Below are 19,684 nucleotides of genomic sequence, written 5' to 3'. Positions count from 1 at the left end.
CATCAACACTGGAGTGAGAGTTAAAAACACTCCAAGAACCGGTTCTGGTCACCTTGGTCCCAGACGCCCCAGCTCACCTCCCTGGTGGCAGAACCACCACAAAAACCCAGGTGCCCAGCCCGAGGCAGAAGCAGAGCCCATGGGTGCCCCCCATGAGCCAGGGACCCTCTGAGCTGAGCCTCTGCACCTGTGGTGGCACCCAGGACGCTATCCTGCTTTTCATCTGTGCCTCGGCCCTGGTAGACCTGGCTCCAGTGCCCACCGGCAGTGTCACCGGGCCCACAGGTGCTTCACCTCTGCTCTGAGCCCTGGGCTCTCCACAGCCCTGCCCCTGGCGCACCTCTGCCCTGGCTGAATCCAGGGCTCCAGCACACCGGGAGCAGCCCTGACCCCTGCACTCCCCAGGCAGCACCCATTCGGCACCCGATGGACAGGGTGACCTCCGCACTGTCACCTCCTCCCTATAAAGTAAGTGACCATGCACTCCGGCAGTGCTGAGCGCCAGACAGCGTGTCTGTCACACACGCATACTTGGCGCCCTTGAGTCCCCCACCCACGTGCGCGTCTGTCGGGGTCCCAAGGCGTACTTCTTTAAACCAAATCTGTCACTAACACAAAACTTGGAAGACTTTGCACAAAGCTTTCTCTCTGGCTTCTCTAGAAAAGGAACGTGCGTCCCAGGACAGTGGGCTCCCAGAGTGCCACCTGAGCAGGTGGGGCAGGCCTTCTCGGGCCACACCCCGCTGTTCCCCTGACAGCTGCCATGCGGCGTCACCGTGGCGCACCCACACCTCTTCTCTCCCACTTCACCAGGACTCCGACCTGCTTCCATGCGCTCTAGTCTGTGACCCCAGCATTTGGCCAGCGTCACCAAGAAACGCGGCTGGGACGAGTGACAACACAAATGAACGGGCAGGTTTATTGATTTTCACCTCCCAACGGACGCTCCTGGTGGCGGCGCAGGTGGCCGCGGCTTCAGCATGGTCTCAGTGCAAAGGGGCGTCCAGGCAGAGGACAGTCCAGAAGGCACCTTCGCCCTGCGCCCAGATGCCACGCTTGCTGGGACGTTTCCTGCGAGTGACGCGCAGACTAAGAGGCCGCCACCAGCCCCCAGCCCTGCTTAAATACTCCTCTGACAAAACAAAAACAATAAATTATCTTCAGCTCAGAAAACGCATCGGGCTCAGCAGAATGACAGAAGGGTCTCTTCACTGCGCTGCACCAAGAGGCCACACGAGGGGAGGAGGGGACCACGGTGACGGGCCCGGGCCACGGTGCGGTGGAGGTGGCAGGCGCATGCTGGGCTCTGTGGGCAGTGGCGGCCGGCGGCCTCTTCCTCCTCCTCCTCACGTCCGCCTCGTCTTCTGCTTCTTGGCCTGTCGCTTCACGTCCTCGGGGCCGCTGTTGTCCGAGGCTGCCTGGCCCAGCGCCCGGACTCCCTGCAGCCGGCTGGTCAGCTGCCACAGCAAGGGGATGAGCTGGGGAGAGAGGGACAGGGAGATGCGGGGGCTCCTGCCGGTCACAGGGCCTCGTCCTCACCCTTCTCCACTCGGTGCGGTCAGCACCCCCGCGTGCTAACAGCCAGACGTCAGTGCATGGCAGGCCCTGGCCCTGGGGGCCGCCAGGTGGGCTGCCTCTCCAGGGGCAAGGACTAGGAGGGTCATTCAGGTTCATGTCCTTGAACGGGGACCCTGGGGCTGGCTTCAGGCCTTCACAGTCCAACCCTGAACTCCTGTCACAGCGGCCACTCCTCCACAGCCGCTCCTTGGTGGCGAGGCCCGCTCCCTGCCGCCTTCCTGACCCAGGCCCACCCGTCCTACCTTGTCGTGGTTGTACCCGGCCAACAGGACCAGCAGTGCCAGCGGCAGGGCGATGTAGGACCCCTGTGCGATGTCCTGCTCAGGCAGCTTCCTCTGCAAACACAGGGCACCGTCACGGTCACCCACCAGCCACAGCCACGACGCCCCCGCCCTCCAGACTGGCCACCAAGGACCCAGAGTCTCCACACTTGCCATCCAGGAGGAAACCGAGCGACAGTCAGTTCTCAAACTCACCCCCTGCTCCCCAGACCCTCGTTACGGGGCCCCGGAGGCCGGGCAGCGCAGCACCTTCCCCCGGTGCTCACTGGCCACACCGAGCGGGGGAGGCGCAGGGAGCAGGAGTCTCGGTGGCTGAGAGCAAATGGGCCTTGCTGATGGAGTCCCAGCTACGTGTGGGGACCCTGTCTCACAGGACATACAGGGACCTCTGTTCCAGAGCCGGGGCACATGTGATGGGCAAGCTGGTCCCAGAGATTACTCCCAAGGGGGAGGCAAAGTGGAGACTGCGACCTCTACCAGGGCCGCTCTCCCCTCCCTCACCTTCGCCCCAGACTTCAGAACAGGCCCCATTTCCCAGCCTCCTCTGCAGCGAGGTGCAGCCCTGGAATGAAACTCTGGCCAGCAGCACACAGAGGGACAGGATCCATGCCTGCTAGGCCTGCTTGGCCCTGAAGACAGCGGCGTGCCTCCCGGCTGGCTGGAGGCACTGCCCAGTGGACCATCTGGAGAAGTCACGAGCTAGAACGTCCCGAGGCCAGGGGCGACCTGACCCCCACGCTGCTGGGCAGGACAGTCAGGAGGCAGAAACCTCTGACCCCCAGGCCTGCGTTCCCCGTCCAGGGACACCCAGGTAACTCCCTCCCCACAGGAGACAAGTGAGTCGCACGAGAACCTGCACACACCGACCAGGACAGGCCGCAAGCCAGAGCACAGGGAGGAGGGCTCGAGACCTCCTCACGACACACCACGGCCTGTGCCTTCCCGTCCCGGCCCCCCACGGCACGGCTGCTCAGTCTGCAGGGCCTGGGGTCTGAGGAGGCCCGAGCTACAAAGGCCACTCAGCTGAGCAGGCGCCTTCTCAGCTGCAGGCACTGCGCCCCCTGCTGGGCTGGTTTCCCCTTGCACTTCATCTGTTAAGTACGCCACGTTCCACCCTGTTGTCCTGCATCCCTGGTGGCACTTCTGTGCCCCTGTATCCTCTATTTCCTGCAAATGGCAGCTAGTTCTAGAGGTTGGAGTAAGCCAGGTGTCAGAGGCCTCCTGATGGAGGAGGAGCACAAGGCCGCCTCTCCTCCCAGCCCTCCTAAGCCCATGAGGTGACCCCGACACACACACACACACACACACACACGCACACTCTGCCACCACGGGTCCCCAGCGGCAGCCTTCAGGGCTCGGAACAGCAGAAGGGCATCTGGGGAAACCCGAATGCAGAACCCAGGGCGGGACAGTGACTCAGAGCCAGAAACGCAGGCTGGATGTCTGTCCCACTCCTGCCACCCACGGCTGCTTTTCAAGTCCCCTGCTACTCACGGTGGGGCTGAAGATCAGGGTGATGTGCTTGTGGTAGCCCACCGCGGAGAAGGAGACCTGAGGCAGGACGTAGTCGTGCTGGGACCTGGGCAGCGTGGAGTCCAGCAGCACCACGTAATTCTGTGACCACACAAGAATCGCTCGGGTAAGCAACACGTCTGGCAAAGCCAATGGAGACTAACGCCCGTCATGTGGCCGTGGTGACACGAGCTCAGGCCTTCAAAGAAACCCAAGTCTGCGCTTCCAAACCCAGGCTGCTGGCACAGAGCCAGGGCCTCAGCGGGCTGCCCCACTGGGGACAGTCCTGCTATGCATGGCAGTCTGATAAGGCTGCCAGGCTCTGCAGCACTTTTTAGGAGCCTTCAGCCTCAACAATTAAGGTCCTTTGAGGATGTGACCTCAGGAGCCAGTTCTGAGGAAGGAAGGAAAGTGACCAAAGGGAGGGAGAGGGCCAGCCCACACTGAGGCCGACTCCCAGGGAGGCACGAGATGGCTTATTAGCTCACGTTCTAGAAATACGGCTCTGGAACAGTGCAGTGACACCACAGCCCTGTGTGCCAAGCCCGACCAGAAGCCAGGCCCTGTGCCCGACAGGCCCGCTCTGCTCTGAGCCACGGGAAGGCCAGGATCCGCACCCCATCCCCTGCATGGGGGGAGCTGAGCCTGTGGCGTCCAAGGGCAGCCCACATGGGGTCAGCGGCCCCGCAGGCTCGGACCCCAGGGCCCAGGTGCTTCCACCCTGCTGTGTAAGGTGACCGTGTTAAAGGCAACACCACCTGGGGACACGGCAGCCTGCTCTGCTATTTCAAACAGAGAAAGGGGCGGAGCCAGGAGAGACGCCCTCCCACCACAGGTGCACAAAGGACATCCTTGGCCTACCACCACTACCCAGCTACGACGTCAACCTGACAATCAGAGTTGATGAGAAACAGGTTTAGAATCAGTAAGGGACGTCCAAAATGACAGCCGGAAGCTGCTCAGTGCTGGGGTGGGAGATGGTTGTCCAGGTCCACTAAACCAAGGAACACCACAGAGGTGGGACCGCAGGAGGTCTACGTGAGACTACAGGAGATGCTTGGTAATCAAACCGTCCAATACAAAGAACTATGAGGACTGGGGCCGTGGTGGTGGCAGAGCGCCTGCCCAGCCTGCACGAGCCCCAGTTCCACTCCCCGCACTGCTAACAAAACAGACTTTTGAAAATCGCCGGAGAAGCCCCTCCATCCGTGGCTCTCAGTAAACCTGGCAGCCAAAGAAAAACGGGAGCACAAGGAGTACAGGGTGCCCCACTTCAGAGCCTGGTTAAGCTAACAGAGGGTAGTCCCCATGTGATGGACCACCGGGCGGTCGGGGAAAACCAGGCAGTGGAGGACTCAATGACGGGGACAGATGTGCATTCTATTCTTCATTACGGAACAACATGCGAACGCTCCAGGTCTGAGCTGTCACAGTCAATGCGTTTTTACTGCTACACACATGCACACGTGCACTGAAAAGGGACCCAGAGGATGCCAATCAACACGTCAACAGTGGTTATTTCTGGATGATGGGACTTTGTCTGATTCTTTTTTCTATTTTTTAAAATCTCTTTGCTATGAATATGCATCATTTTTGTAAAGAGAAAAGCAGCTCATTAAGGAGCAGCAGTCCCCGCAGAGCCCGGCCTCCTGACAGGGTGCGTGCGCAGCCGCGTGGGGAGCAGGAGGTCTCCCAACCCGGAGGCAGAGCCGAGAGCGCGGGCGGAGTGTGGACCTTACCTCGCCATCTCTGAGCAGGGGCGGGAAGTGGAAGAAGAGGGACTGGCCCAGGGACACCGTCTGGATCGGGTTGTCGAGGTTTTCACTCTTGTAAAGCTTCACCTGGGGACAGAGCGGGCGGCTGAGTTTCAGAGATTGAACACAATAAAAGTGTCACACAGACGTCCTCGGACGGGCCTCTGTGGGGGGAAACAGGCCTTCCTCCCCCAACAGGCACAGCGCCCGTCCCAGTCGGAGGCTCCAGGCACGTGCCAGCGCCACCACAGAAAGCTGACTCTGGAACAGGCCCTGACCACCCAGGTATCGCTCAAAACAGCAACCGCAGTCGTCATGACGGTGTTCAGAGGAACTGCTGCTCACATCTGGGACCACCTGAGTGCACGGCACCACAGGCACCCTGCAGACTCACGGTGGTCCTGAGACAAGGCACTGCCTCAGGAAGGCTCGAAGCCCATCACCTGAGGTCACTCAACGTGGACGAGCCCAGATCCCGCCTGCCACATCATGTCACATGACCTGAGTCCACAAGACGGTCTCCATTGGATGGTTCTCCAGGCCGTCTCCCCAGATCTGTCGCCCTCCCCACCACCTCACACAGTGGACACGAGGAGGAGCAAGGTCCAGTCCAGGCTGCCTTCAAAGGCTGAGTGCCCGGCCCCCACACCTGCCCCAGGGACACCAGAAACCACCCCTGAGGGCCACAATGGCACTTCTCTGCACCCACAAGTCACGGGGGCTTCCAGGATAGAAGTCACAGCTAGGCCTGTGGGTCACATTCAAGACCACTCACAACCACCAGTGACAGAAGAGCCCCGGATGCCTGGCCTGCAGCCACTGCCCAGCGCACAGAGCTTAGAACCACAGCACTGTGCCCTGATGTGGGCCCCACCGTGGACCGACTGTTCCAAGCACTCATCAGCCTCGCCGTCACCCACCTCCCAGAGAGCAGGGGCTGCAGCTGCCTGAAACTGGGTCACTCCCAAGCACACCTGTGAGGGAGGGTCCTGGGTGCTCACCTGGACCCTCAGCAGGGCGCCTCCCTCTGCCCTCCACAGCCTGCTCCCGCCCGTCTGGGTGCCCTGGAGACGCTGGCCTTACCCATAATGTAGGAAGGTACTCCGAGGAAGTGATCACATTTCCACTCAAATCAAACTGGTTAATCTGCCGGAAAACTATGATGTTCACGTCATCGATGTCGTTATTCCCAACCTGGGGGAGAAGGCCGAGCTGAGTGGCTGCTGTGCCCCACACAGTGGCCAGGAGCTCCCCCGGCCAGCAGCACTTCCCAGAGGAGGCGCGTGGTCCAACGCAGTAGACCACATGCGAGGCCACACGCTGGCCAAGGGCGACCCCTGGCCCACAAAAGCAGCGTGTTTGATAGGCAGTGTTCACCCTCTGGCTTCTAATCCCCTGCAGTCATCTTTAGAAGAAAGAAACCTCTTACAAGAGCCGAGTTCCAGGCTCTCTGAAGAAAGACCAGGCGAGGGGGCAAGAGGAGCAGGGAGAGGCTCCCACCTGCTCAGCCACAGTCCACACCACGCTGTGGCCCTGCTCAAGCCCCCAGAGCAGGAAGTGGTGCCAGGCACCTTGGGGTGAGAGGCAGCCACCTGACCGTCAAGAACGCCAGGTACAAAACAGCCCCTTCCCCAAAAAGCCCTAAATGACAGGCGCCATGGCACACTGCTGGAGTCCAGCTGCTCTGAGGCTAGGGCAGGAGGGTCACAGGCCCAAGGCCAGCCAGGGCCCACAGTGAGACTCCGTCTCAAAAGGAACCTTCTGAGAGGGCTGGGGATGACGCTCAAGGTGGAGCGCTGGCCCGTCCCGTGTGAAGCCAGGCTCCCAGTGCTGAGGGGCAGGGGGCTCCTAGGTGGCCCACTGCCCTCCCTTGCAATCCTCATGCCTAACCGCCACCTAAACGAAGCCAGCAGGGAGCAGTTCCTCGCCCCAGCCCAGCCCTCCAGCCAGCCATGAGGGCTGCTCCACGAAAGCACTGCCTCAAAGGAGGCCAGGGCCACGCCTGGTGACCGGCATGGCTGCCTCTGGGGACAGAGTCGTGGTCTTGAGTACCAATGACTCGGCCCACAGAGTGGCAGGGGGAGGCCACCGAAATCTGAGGCCTGGGGACAGGCTGCCAGCTAAGCCCCCATCCCCCCCCCCCCGTGCCACTGGGGCAGCGGGGAGGGAGGGCGAGGGCTGCGTGGCCCCTGGACGTGGGACAGCAGTACTGCCCAGGCGAGACTCCACGTCCCTGCTGCTCGGGAGCAGGACACACTGAGAGGACCCGGGTCGGGTCTTAACATCCCACCACAGACGAAAGGCACGAGGGACTCTGGGTCAGGAGGGTGACCAGCTGGGTCGCTTCACCTGGATGAAGGCAGTGCGCGTCCTCACCTGGATGACCCGATGGTGGGGCAGCGCCCGCTCGATGTGGTCGTTGCCTTCGGCCTTGAGCTGCACGTGGAACACACACCCCGGCTGCAAGGACACCACAGGCGCTGCTCCAGGAGGGCCTGGCAGCCACCCACCCAAGCTCCATGTCCCTCCAGGGCACTAGAGTCCCTCACGTCCCAACCTCTGGCCTGGCCACCTTCCCAGACTTCCTCTAACACCGCCCCCACCCCCACCACACAGCCACCCCTGGTTCCCTGGGTCCCACCCGCTCGCCCTCTTCTAGCCCAGGAGGTGGGGCCCGGCTGCTCTCTCACACCGAGCGTCCACGCCTGACGCTCCTGGAGCCACGCTGGCCTCGCGCTGCCCAGCGTCCCCGCACCTCCAGGCCCCCGAGGCTCAGGGCAGATGGGGTGATAGAAAGAGGGCTGAGGCTTGTTCCCTCTCAGATCTCCTTGTTTATGCTGCCTGTCACGTGGCTCAGATTTATAGGCCACAATTTGCCAAAAAAGCGTTTTCCTAAAAAACTAAAAACGCTCATTTCTGACCACCACAGTGGTCAGACCCAGCGCCTCATCTAAAGCCAGGGTCATGGTCACAGGCACCTGGAAGCACCTCGGGGAGAAACCCTGAGAAGGAGCCGTCAGTGCTCAACTAGCACGGAGAGGGGACAACAGGGTGCCAGCCACCTACACTCAGGCCCCCAGCCTCTGCACGCAGCAGAGAGGTGCAGGATGGCGCTCTCAGCGTGCCAGCCAGGGCCACCCCCTCTGGGGTGGCTCTGGGCAGTCCCCCTCCTGGGGTCTTGCTCTGTTCCACATGTCGCCTGAATCCTAGAAGGAGGACGTGCACCCTGCAAGGACAATCCCACCAGCACTAACAAACCACCAAGGGGACAATGCAGCACGGTCACCAACAGACCGTGCTCAGTGGGGACTGGTGGCACTGTGGGAAAAAAGGAGACACTGCTGCGGAGGCTGACGGGAGGCCACTCCTCACTTGGCGCCCGGCCTGCCCAGTCCCAACAGGCGGCCACACGGCCCGGACTGGCCCACTCCTGGCCACATGGCCAGTTGTCCTGGGGACTCACACGGCCTTTGGCAACAACATCTAGCATCAGCTTCTCCCCCAGGTCCTGACGAGTCCCTGAGCACCGAAGTCACATCAACCAAGGGCCAGGTGCTCCTCTTACCCGGGTCAAGCCCTCAGCGCCCCCAGCTCGCCACCCTCTGGGAGAAGGGCAAGCTCAGCTCGAAAACCCACAAGGACACAGGTCAAAGGACATCCCTTCGGGACGTGTGGCCTGGCACTTAGAAGGTTGCCACCAGGGAGCACCCCAGAAATACAGGAAGAGCCTAACGACTGACCCCCTCAGGGAGGAGGCGGGGACGTTACAGTGGAACCCACCGCAGTGGAGAGGAGCCGCGGCCCAGTGCCAAGTCAGCTGAAAGGAGGAGGCTGCGCTGGAGGACAAGGAGGCCGCGCTGGAGGACAAGGAGGCCGCGCAGCTCTCCTGCCACCAGGGGTGAGATGAGCAGGAGGCGCGTCTTGGCCAGGGCGCCACTCCCAAGTGAGGAAGGGCTCTGACCAGCTCCGCCAGCCCGCGGGAGGCTAGGTTCCCACCCCCTAGGGCTCTGCTCTGATCACGCCCTCCCCCCACACGCGCGCCATCAGGAAGCCTCTGGGGGACTTCCTATACGCTGTCTGCCAGGTGAGGAGGAACAGGTGAGCAAGTGCACAGGGAGGACGAGCCGCACGCCCAGACCAAGGCTGCTGCTCAGAGGGGAAGGACCGAGGAGCGGCTCACTGGCGCCCAAGGGAAGTGGTGGGTTTTCCTTCATTCACTGCTAACATCAAAAACCAGTCTCTCAGGGAAACCTGAGTCCTGGCTTCTCTTTCAAACACTGCAGCCGTGGCTGCGGGAGCTGAGCTGTGTCAGGGCTGTCCCCTTCACACGGGCTGGGCCCTGCCCAGTCCTCATGGCGCCCTGCTGGGCACCCGGCCACCCTGGGCCACTCACACTTTTCTCCCGGCCCCATAAGCCCCTGGTCTGAGAGCCCGACGCAGCCATGGCCACTTGATGCCAGGCCAAGTTCCCACCAAACCCGGGTTCTCAACCTCACTCTGCCATGGAGCCCAACCCAGTGCTGGCCAGATGAAAAGCAAGCGGCCAGCCGAGACAAGGACCAGGAGGTCCCAGAGCCTCCCCGCGGTCCTCCTGCGGTCTGGAGCCCCAGGACCCAGCAGGGCGCGCCCAGAGCTCACCAGCAGGCCACGCAGCCGGAACTTCCCCTCCTCGTCGGTCACGGTGTCCTCCCCGTATATGCTGCAGTCCTTCTGCCCCACGGCTTCCACGGCCACCCCCTGCTCTGGTTCTCCATTCAGAGATGTCACTGTGCCGTAGCAACTGTGTGACAAGGAAAAACACAACATGTCTGAACACCCGCAGGGTCACGGGCAGCGTTTTGCGCTCACCCACAAACACGGCACAAGGCTGCGAGGGGAACTGCCCGCGATCCCCGGCTCAGCTATACCTGGGCCGCCCCCGCCCCAGGACATGCTGCCATCAACTTCTCTCCTCGTCCACCCCAAGGGACGCTCCGGAATATTGGAACACAAAAGGCTGAGCTTCACTGGACCCTTGCTGATCTTAAACACTGAAGCACTCGACGGTGGGAAAATAACTCGAGAACGCCACTCCACGTGTTCAGGGAACACGGTTCATCTTTCTGAGCCCGATCATCCTGACCATCTTCACCCAGGGCCCGGGCATGTGTGTGAACACGCACATGTACAGCGTGAGCACACAGCACGTGGCTCTGCACACGCCTGTCTGTCCTGCTGTACGTAGTGCGTGTCCGTCTACCTGGAGCTGGTCTTCAGAAAAATAGGAAACAGGTGGGTGCCCCAGAAGGGGGACATGGTGGCTGGACACAGGCTAGTAAGGGGACCTCCACACTGCGTGCTCTCCGGCATCTGAAGTGCACTCAAGTAACTTAAGCCTTTCTCTTTCTGAACGTTTAATCAAGTCCAAACTTAAAAGATTAAATTTTCCAGCAACCGACATGCTTCTCGGGCCTCTCAGAGCAGGCGAGGGGTCACAGACCACCGCTGAGCCCTGAGCAGGTGTGCACTTGCTCATCTGTTCCTCCTCACTCTGGTGACACCAAACCTCCTGGATCAAACCAGCTGTGGGGTGCGAGGCTCCAGGGGCGCAGCCCTGAGTGAGCAACCGGCCTGGGGGCTGGCGGGAGGCACTACCTGTAGGCCGTGCGGTACCCGGTGATGGTGATCTTCAGGTTCTGCCCCTCCTGGACCTCGATCATCTGTGAGGACGGCTCAAAGCGGAACTCCTTCATCATGGGCTTGAAGTAGTACTGGCCGGGGCTCTGCAGGGATAACACACACCGCCAGCTGCCACACGGAAGGGCGCACAGTCACAGCCACAGGGACCTGCATGATACCGAGCAGCCCTGGCCTCCCAGGCAGGAGGCAGAGATGGAGACCTCTCCTCGTGAACGGCGCCGAGGCCCAGGGGCAAGCACAACCCTGATGGCAGTGGCTCTGGTCAGGAGCCTCAGCGCTCTGTGAGGAAGGCAGGTCCCAAGAGGCCCAGCAACTGGCTCCAAGCGCCGCAGCGAGGGGGCAGCAGAGGCAGGACCCGAGGCTGGGGGCACGGCCGCAGGCCCGGGACCTTCCAGATGCCACCTACTTGCCTGCACTCCCCACGAGTCATTTCGGTCCCGTGACTGGCAGAAGACGCCACTTAACAGATACCTCTTGAGTCCCCACCACCGGGACCTGGATCCATCTCAGAGGAAACCTGGGCTACCCTCCCCCAGGAAGGGGCTTCCGGCAGAATGACAAGCTACCACCAAACAAGACTCGGTATGGCAGCAGCAGGACCCTGGGGTACAGCAAAGGGCGCCTGAGAGAGGCTGCCAGGGCCAGGGCAGTTATCCACACAGCCTGGTGACAAGTGGGTGACCAGAAAACAAGGAGGAGGAAGGACCGGAGACCAGCAGCACCAAGCTCCAGGAAGAGCACCTCCCTAGCGAGATGTGGTCCCCTAAGACAGGCCACTCCACATGGCCCCGTCCCCACACCGTTGAGCAACACCTGAGCCAGGCATGGGCCGGCTCTCCTGGGGAGACAGCAGGACGAGCTGCAGAAGGACACCTACCAGGTTGGAGAAGGTGAGGACGCCGTTGTCCTGAGTCAGGAGGTTGGAACGAAACACGCCCCCACTGAGCGACAGGAGGACCCCCGGAAGGGGCTGGTCATCCTCGGCCCTGATCTGGGGGATGAGGAAGCACACAAGGTCAAGGCCCCTCAGCCGAAAAGACGACTTTCCTCCCAGGAGGGCTGGTGGCCACAGCGTGTTCCCCCACCACTCACAGGGACAGGGTCTGCTCTCCCCAGGGTGACTAGCAGGAAGGGTGGCACGTCCCTTCAGAGCCCTGAGAGCCCCTCCGGCCCCACGGGTCTCACCAGCTCACGTGTGCTGACACCCAGCCTGGCTGCCTCCTGCCCACAGCCCAGCACACTACCGCCCCATGTGACACTGCCCGAGGCGGCACTTCCTGTGCACACTGTTGATTGTGTGGCACACCCGGGCAGCATACCTCGAAGCTCACTCCGGCCAGGGCGTAGGCCTTGAAGTCTCCTATGGTTCCTTCCACCGCGGTCAACACGTAGCCCTCCTTCTGAGAGGTCACGGTGTACTCCAGGTCACTGTGCAGGGGGCCAACGCTGGACAGAAGAAAGCGAGATGCTGAGGCAGCTCTGGGCCCTCCCCCGGGCGCTCAGGCTCCCAGGGGCGTCTCGCCGTCGCCCACCTGTAGGCTCCTTTGTCATCGGTGAAGACGGTGATGAGGGGCGAACTCGCCCCCTTCTCGCTGATGACGATCTCGACTCCCTCCAGCTCGGGGTGGATCTGGCCCTCCAGGAAGAGGCCCGCCTTCCCGTGGATCTCGATCAGCTTCCCCGGGCAGCTCTCTAGATGGAGGAGGCAGCCCAGGAGGGAATGAGTGGCAGAGGGAGGGGGCTGCTCAGTCAGGGCCCCCAGGAAAGAGGGGCCTCAGACAGGCGCTCGCTACGAAGGAGGTTCACACCCAGCGGCGGCCCAGAGAGACCACGCCCAGCTGCCAGGGCCTGTGGAGCAGCCCTTGCGGGGCGGTGTGTCACTACTCCCTGCCGGCTTCCCGCAGGGCCACGGGACAGGGAGAAGTCTCCTGCAGAAGGGGCAGGGCGGCTCCCCTAGGGACCTGTGCTCCCAGCCCCCACAGATGGCCACCACAGCCCAGAGGCCAGAAAAACTCGGCAGTCACAATCACTGCTGTCACCTGTTCCCAAAAGCAGGAAGATGATCCCTGCACCTCCACAACAGGTGGTTTTGCTCTTCACCCCCACACCCCCGTCAACCAGTAACGTCAAGGGAGGCCACGACCGCAGAACAAACCCACCCCCAGGCGTCCGTCAGCCACCCACCCGACAGGAACACCCAGTGCCCAGGGGCCCCGGGGCTCAGGGACACAGCGGTACCACACCACCACAAGCCACTTCTCAGCGAAGGCCAGGGCGCAGCACTGGCTGGCGAGTAGCAAAAGTACCTCCGCTGACGAGGGCTTCCATGGCAGGGGGATAGAAGAGCAGCTCCTTGGACGAGGGTGTGACAGTGATCTTCTCTCCAGACCTAAGGGGCGACACTGGAGTCGGGCTCTGTCCCTCCAGGACCCAGGACGCTGCGGAGAAGCGCGCGAGTGCTCACCTGGCCCAGTAGGAGAAGTCGTAGTGGAAGGGGCCCTGCAACTCGTCCACCAGCTCCTGCCCCGGAGGCCGGGCCCTGCCCTCGCCGCCCTCGGCCTTGCCGTTCTTCTCCCGCTCCTGCCGGCGGGTCTCGATCTCCGCCAGCTGCTGCTCCCTCCGCAGCTCCTGTGCAGACTTGAGAGGGCCCAAGACCAGGGCCGGCTCGCTGTCGATGGAGGACCTGCAAGACCGGCAGCTGGTGGGACCCAGTGAAAACTGAGCACCTCGGCCCAATCACAGCGACACCTCGGATTTAAAACACAGAAAATTCAAAGAAACCGAACTGAACTTCCAGATGGGGAGCAGGTGCTGGGCTAGACTAATACCCCTGACCTGGCACTGCCAGGTGAAGGGCCGACGGTCTCCACATGGGACAGGGAGCTCTCTTCACACTCTGTCCCCTACATCAGAACACTGTGACTGAGAACGCGTGCGCTGGCGAGCAGGCAGGTCCCCCAGCACTGCAGAATTCACGTCCCAACAGGAGGGCAGACGATGACAGGGACCACCAGGTGTGCGTAGGAGGGACAGAGCCAGCAGCAAGGGAGGGCAAGGTGCCAGGAGGGCCAGGCCCAGTCTTTCTGATCAGGTGGCGTTGAGCACAGGACCAAGGGACAGAAGAGTGCAAGTCCCACGGCTCTCAGGTGAGAGCACAGCAGGTGCCAAGGCCCAGGAGGACAAGTCCCCTCGGAAGTTCCACGGACAGCAAGGAGGCCAGTGAAGCTGGGGCAGGGGACCCACAGAAGCCCCAGGCCAGTGGGAGAGGCCAGAGGGCCTCAGGGGTTACACTGCCCCGCAGGAGCCACCATGGGTTTCCTCTGGGTGGGACAGGAAGCCACTGGGGCTCTGAGACGAGGAGGTGTGACCTGCACTGAGAAGTCACTCTGGCTACCGCAGGGACAACATGCTGCCCTACGCAGCAGCTGGAACGGGGAGGCCAGGCAGAGACCTGCCGTGGTGACCAGGCACGCGACACAAGGACTGGACCACAGTGTGACAGCAAGCAGGACCAGACCGCGGGAATGTCCTGATTTCACGAAAAACCAGGGTCTGTGGAAGGTGTGCGGGTGAGATGCGAGGGAAAGAGGAACGGCCAGGAAGCCGGCCCTGCCCACGGGGAGGCTGATCGGCGGCCTCGGGGGGAACCCCTGCGATCCAGCTCTGAACCCCGTAATCAGAAGGGCCAGAGGCAGGTCCAGCTGAGGACACATCCACAACACCAAGCCCCTCCTGAGGGAACCAAAGTGGCCTGGGAAGGGCAGGCGGGGAAGGGAGTCCCCACTGGGCAGGGCAGGGGGCTGCTCACCTGTTTCCACCTTCCAGGCAGGAAAACCACGCGAGTCCAGCACCAGGGCAGTGCTGGCCGCTGGGCCCGTGAGGGACACACCAACCCTCCCTATGCCTGGCTCATCCTTCAGTCCCCTCACTAGAAACCACGGGCTCCCTAGCTCTCGTCCCTCCCTGACCCTGCAGTCCGCGGTCTTGTCACATCAGCTCAACCTCACCCTGGCCGTCCCCTGTCCTCAGGCCCGCATGTGGACCCTGTTCCGCTGGCTCCACCCTCGGGCCACTTTGTTTCCTCACTCAGAAGCCAGGGCTCCTCTTTCAAACAAGGCCACCCTCCACTGTAACAGGGCAGCGATGTCCATGGGACGAGGACCAAGACCCAACACGGCCTGGACCCCACCTGCCATCCTCCTGTGCCCCCAGCCCCAGGGCCACCCCAAAGTGCTCATGCCACTGGAATCTGCAGGTCCCAGTCGGCCTCCCCGGGGGCAGGGGCTGCATCCCAGGAAGTCTGGGGCTGAGGCCATGAAGACGCCCACTGCTGGCAGTGATGGCTGGCACAGGTGGGGCCAGGAGGACGCGTCACAGCCCATCCTATGTGACAAAGACAGTCAGCTGCCCAGGCTCTCGTTTCTTGAGAAGATTAGCATCCCAAACCTCTTCACACTACAGAAACTCAACTTAGGTGACAGTCACACGGACATGACCCTCGGTGAGGGACGGCCTTTCCAGCACCTCCTCCCTCATGACCTGGGGCCATCTCTATTTCCTAAGCCTCCAAGAAAAGATCTGAAGAAAACCTGGCAATTTTTTTTGAATTTGCGAAAACACTTGAAACACAATGAGCATGACCTGGAGATTTTTTCTCTTAGAAAGAAGTTCAACGAGAAACGTAAGACAGGGAATCTCCTGTCAGAGGCTCCTCCTCACCCACAGCTAATTCCTGAATCATAAAAGAAAGGGATCAGCTGCTGGGTATTTATGACTGTCCTAAGGAGAGGGACGGCCATTTGTATGTCCACCCAAAGATAAGAAGTCAAGAGCAGCTTCGCGTCTATTAGAGAACCCAGGCACCAGCACCTCCCGCTCCGCCCAGCAAGGAACACAAGTCTTACTTGATAGTCACGGTGACATCCATCATTTTGTCAGTGGTGATAGTTCCAAGGACATGGTGGCGAATGGCTGTCAACGTCAAGATGCTGGGTGAAGACCTATAAATCAGAGAAGTGGAAGCGTCCACTAGCAGCGCTACCTGGTGCTCAAAGGAATGCCACCAGCACTCGCGCAGGCAGCCTCCGCCACCCCAAAACATGCGACCCAAGGGGCTCTTCCCTGGGACCCAACAGCTCTGGGAAGCCACCCAGGCCGTCAAGAGTGGACGAACCCTGCGCTCCAAAACCTCGCCCTTCCAGCTCCCAGGGGGCTCCACGCCCAGTGGCACAAACATGGCAGACGGGGCTGGAGGACACCCACAGGCAAGGGCCGGAGCCTGGACGCAGTTCGCCTTCACAAACATGGCCTCCCAAGGGAGTCCAGGAGTTCCCGGGAAGGAGACTCCCCGTCTACACACAGCAGCGTCCAGTGTCTCACCTAGACGATACTTAATGCCTAACTTTGCCTCTTTCAGGAAAAAATAGAAAATTTCCTTTTGTTCTCAGAACTACAGGAGGCCACGCTCAGGGTCGCCCTCCCCGCAGAAGGCCCACCAGGCCCTTGAGCTGTGCTTACGTGTCGTAGGTATAAAAGGCTTGCTCGAACCGGTGGCAGGAGCGAGGCGTCACCTTGTACACACCTGCAGACAGGAAATCAGAAGTCGTTTTCAGAGAACAGTGTCTATTACAGCAAGCAGCTCCAACGCCTGAGACCCGCAGGCCGGACTCGAATTCAGAACCCAACAGGCACCTTCCTGCTGCCAACCACGGCTGGCTGCCAAGCACCCAGCCCACCACACAGCCACTCAGAGGCTCTGGTTTCCCAGTGTCCATGACTTAACAACTGCCGGTAGTGACCTGCATGGGTCACGCTGAGGCACACGCGCCCAGGAAGGACAGAAGCACACTTCCGCTGCAAACGAGGCCAAGAACACTCTCCCACTTCAGATCCTATTAAAGACCCCAAAGATAAGCACGCTCCTACAAATATCCCTAAAAAGGAGCAGGACGTAGGGAAGGCCCAGAAACCCAGCAGCTCAAGGTCAAGTTAAGGGTTCTGTGTTCTACCTTGAGAGCCAAGAAGAGCCGCTGAATTATTCACTAGGAGAATGAACTGAAACCCACAATAAGAAATGCTTCCTGTCCACCAGGACAGCTGTGAGCCGAAAGACAGTAACACATGTCGGCAGGAACATGGAGACACAGGAACACGTGGGCACCGTGGGGCGACCAGCACACGGGCCGCCGCCACAGTCTCCAACACGTGGCTGCTTCCAAAATTAAACAGAATGCACAGTGCGATCCAGCAACTCTGCTCCTAGGTGTCTCAACAAGAAGATCGAGATGTGGACATGGGCACAAAAACCAGTACAAGAATGTTCATGCCAGCGTGGCTCAGAATTGCCAAGAAGTGGAAATCCGCGTACCACACAGAAGGCGGTGAATGTGCACACGATGGAACGCTGTCAGGCAGTGAGAAGGAACCAGCCACGGAGACCAGGCTGTGTTACATCAAAAGAACCAGAACACCGGCAGCCTGCGACACCCTTCGTGTGAAAGGTCCAGAAAAGGCAGATCCTGGGAGAGGAAATGAGGGGCTGCCTAGGCTGGGGATGGGGACAACCAACCACCTTACTGGGGACAAGGAAAACGCCCCAAACTGGGCTGCGGTTCTGATTGTACGACTTGGTAAATTCACTAACAATCCCTGCATGGTATGTCTTTCTTTCTTATGCTGGAGGTTGAACCCAGGGGTGCTCTGCCCCTGAGCTATAGCACCACCCTTTTCATTTTTAAATTTTTAGACAGTCTCACTAAGTTGTCCAGGCTGGCCTCAAACTTGAGGTCCTCCTGCCTCAGCCTCCCCAGTAGCTGGGATTGCAGGTGTGCACCCCCACACCTGGCACATTACACAGCTGGGATGGGAGAACTACTTTTTCTTTCCTTGGCTTTCCCCCAGGGCCAGGGATTAAACTCGGGGCCTCGCGCATGTTAGGCCCACATTCTGCCACTGAGCCACACCCTCAGCCCCAAAATGAATTGACTGTGTGGCATGCAAACTATATCAAGAGAGTTAAGAGAGCAGGAAGCCACCAAAGATTTTAAGCAAGGTGGGAGATGGTTCAACTTTAAAAAGGTCACCATGAGGAAAGGTCATTGGCGGGCGAAGGGTATGTTGTTTATTTCTAAAGGTGGTCTGTACCCAACCCTAACCTGAGACCAGGCACATTTTCCAACACGGCGCCCTCTACAGGGAAGAGACAGAGAAACAAGACAGCCCTGAACAGGGCTGAACCCGACAGCCTGCTGCACAGGGATCCGGGCTAAGGGGAGAAGGCCTTCAAAGCTACTCTCAGCGCCTCCCGTTTTTCTAACCCACAGCACATTAATCCTGCCAAACTTACCAGGCTTGGACAGGCAGAAGCGGTTGACTCCTTTGGAGAGGTTGTAAATCCCCACGTTCTCGGGTCCATTTCCATCCTGATAGAACTCCTGTGGGACCAGAGCCAGTGCGGTGACTTACCCGGGAGATGGAGACACCACCATGATTAATACTATTTCTGTTTCCGAACCAGTCATCTGTTTTGCCCATTAATCATTTGAGCAGTTGGGTGCCACAGGAAAATTAAAAACCTTCAAGATCTTCCAACAAAAATGTGCTCTTTTCATTCAATCAACCAATATTTATTGAGCACCTGCTATGTGATAGGCACCAGGCTGGGCCCTGGGAGGCACTGGTGTGGCTCCCGTTCTCAGGGGGCTTACCTTCTAATTTAGGGAACCAGAAAACCAGCAGGTCAACAATAAATTAGCGATTTCTGTGAGAAGCAATAAAGCTAAGAAAATCAACAGGGAGCAGGATACACATTGACCACGGGGAGGGCTCCTGGACCACCCTCTCCTGGTAGGTTACACTGGGCTGCACACAGCCTCAGTGATGGGAAGGAAACAGATGCCTGCACTCTGGGAAGAAGCTCCCTCCAGACAGGGACCCGCAGGGACAGCAGCCCAAGGAGGGAGGGAGCAGGGCAGGGCTGCAAAGTCAAGGCAGCCGGGCCAAGAACACACAAGTGGGGAGTGGGGGCCAAGCAAGGGCCCACGGGCTGCCACTAGGCACCATGGAGCCTGACCTACAGGACCCAGGTCCCCTGCAGGGGAAAGGCAAAGCCTGCCCGTCACCCATCCTTGGTGGGTGTGAATCAGCCCTTCTCCTGCAACACAGCATCTGCTGAGGTCAGCAGCAGCTGGAGCAAGACGCGCACTGGAAACACCATGGTCTATCACAAAAAGTCACTGACGGCCATTTGGCCCAGTCTCTCTACTGAGACCTGACAATGACATCTGTCGCTATTTGATATCAACATGTAGAACTCTGAGTGAACCACACAGACGCTCCTTGTCCTCTGAGCCGCTTGGCAGGCTGCCCTCAGGCCGGCGCAGACCTTGGGGAAGAGCAGCCCTGGCCCCTGGCGCCTGCCCTGAAGTCAACACTGGAGAAAGCCCACTGCCCGCCTAAGCACACCAAGGAAACCTTAAATACCAAGAGGTTCCCCTAGACCTGAGCAGGGGCATTTCAGCACACCGTGCACCCCAGCAACAGGCTCCCTAAGTGTCTGTCAGATTGTGTGGGGGTGGCAAAGCCATCCCCAATAAGAGCTCTTTCCACTAAGGGACATCAGTGCTGCCCAACCTGACAGGTGGGCGCACCAAGGGGCACGGGGCAGGCTCACTGGACTGTGGTTCTCACGTCATGCAGCCTAGCATCTCCCACACGGAGCCCCTCCCCCACCCCGCATACCAGGGTGATGGCGTGGGACAGGGCGCAGCGCAGCATGTAGCCCGTCTGCCTGAACTCCACGGCTGACACGTCCTCCTCCAGGACCTCCACCTCCAGGCTCTTGTTCCTCCAGCACCAGTCCTCGTGCACGATGCTGACTGC

General features: G+C 60.4%; 1 protein-coding gene across 1 annotated transcript in view; it reads right to left on the bottom strand.

Annotated features, from left to right (window-relative positions):
- Window positions 1–893: 893 nt before the first annotated feature.
- The window catches only part of LOC143384726 (BOS complex subunit NOMO3), a 42,616-nt gene continuing 23,825 nt past the window's right edge, over window positions 894–19,684 (bottom strand). The window contains exons 15-31 of the mRNA XM_076839815.2: window positions 19,544–19,680; window positions 18,150–18,237; window positions 16,322–16,385; window positions 15,709–15,804; window positions 13,269–13,487; window positions 13,111–13,193; window positions 12,337–12,496; window positions 12,124–12,250; window positions 11,682–11,795; window positions 10,760–10,887; window positions 9,764–9,905; window positions 7,502–7,585; window positions 6,209–6,319; window positions 5,111–5,212; window positions 3,354–3,473; window positions 1,821–1,913; window positions 894–1,478 (exon numbers count right to left, since the gene is read on the bottom strand). Of these exons, the coding sequence (XP_076695930.2) occupies window positions 1,347–1,478; window positions 1,821–1,913; window positions 3,354–3,473; window positions 5,111–5,212; window positions 6,209–6,319; window positions 7,502–7,585; window positions 9,764–9,905; window positions 10,760–10,887; window positions 11,682–11,795; window positions 12,124–12,250; window positions 12,337–12,496; window positions 13,111–13,193; window positions 13,269–13,487; window positions 15,709–15,804; window positions 16,322–16,385; window positions 18,150–18,237; window positions 19,544–19,680 (2,000 nt within the window). The 3' untranslated portion in view covers window positions 894–1,346. The remainder of the gene's footprint in view (window positions 1,479–1,820; window positions 1,914–3,353; window positions 3,474–5,110; window positions 5,213–6,208; window positions 6,320–7,501; window positions 7,586–9,763; window positions 9,906–10,759; window positions 10,888–11,681; window positions 11,796–12,123; window positions 12,251–12,336; window positions 12,497–13,110; window positions 13,194–13,268; window positions 13,488–15,708; window positions 15,805–16,321; window positions 16,386–18,149; window positions 18,238–19,543; window positions 19,681–19,684) is intronic.

This window comes from Callospermophilus lateralis, chromosome 19 (genome assembly GCF_048772815.1).
Source record: "Callospermophilus lateralis isolate mCalLat2 chromosome 19, mCalLat2.hap1, whole genome shotgun sequence".
NCBI lineage: Eukaryota > Metazoa > Chordata > Mammalia > Rodentia > Sciuridae > Callospermophilus > Callospermophilus lateralis.
This window is presented reverse-complemented; position numbering and strand designations above follow the sequence as displayed.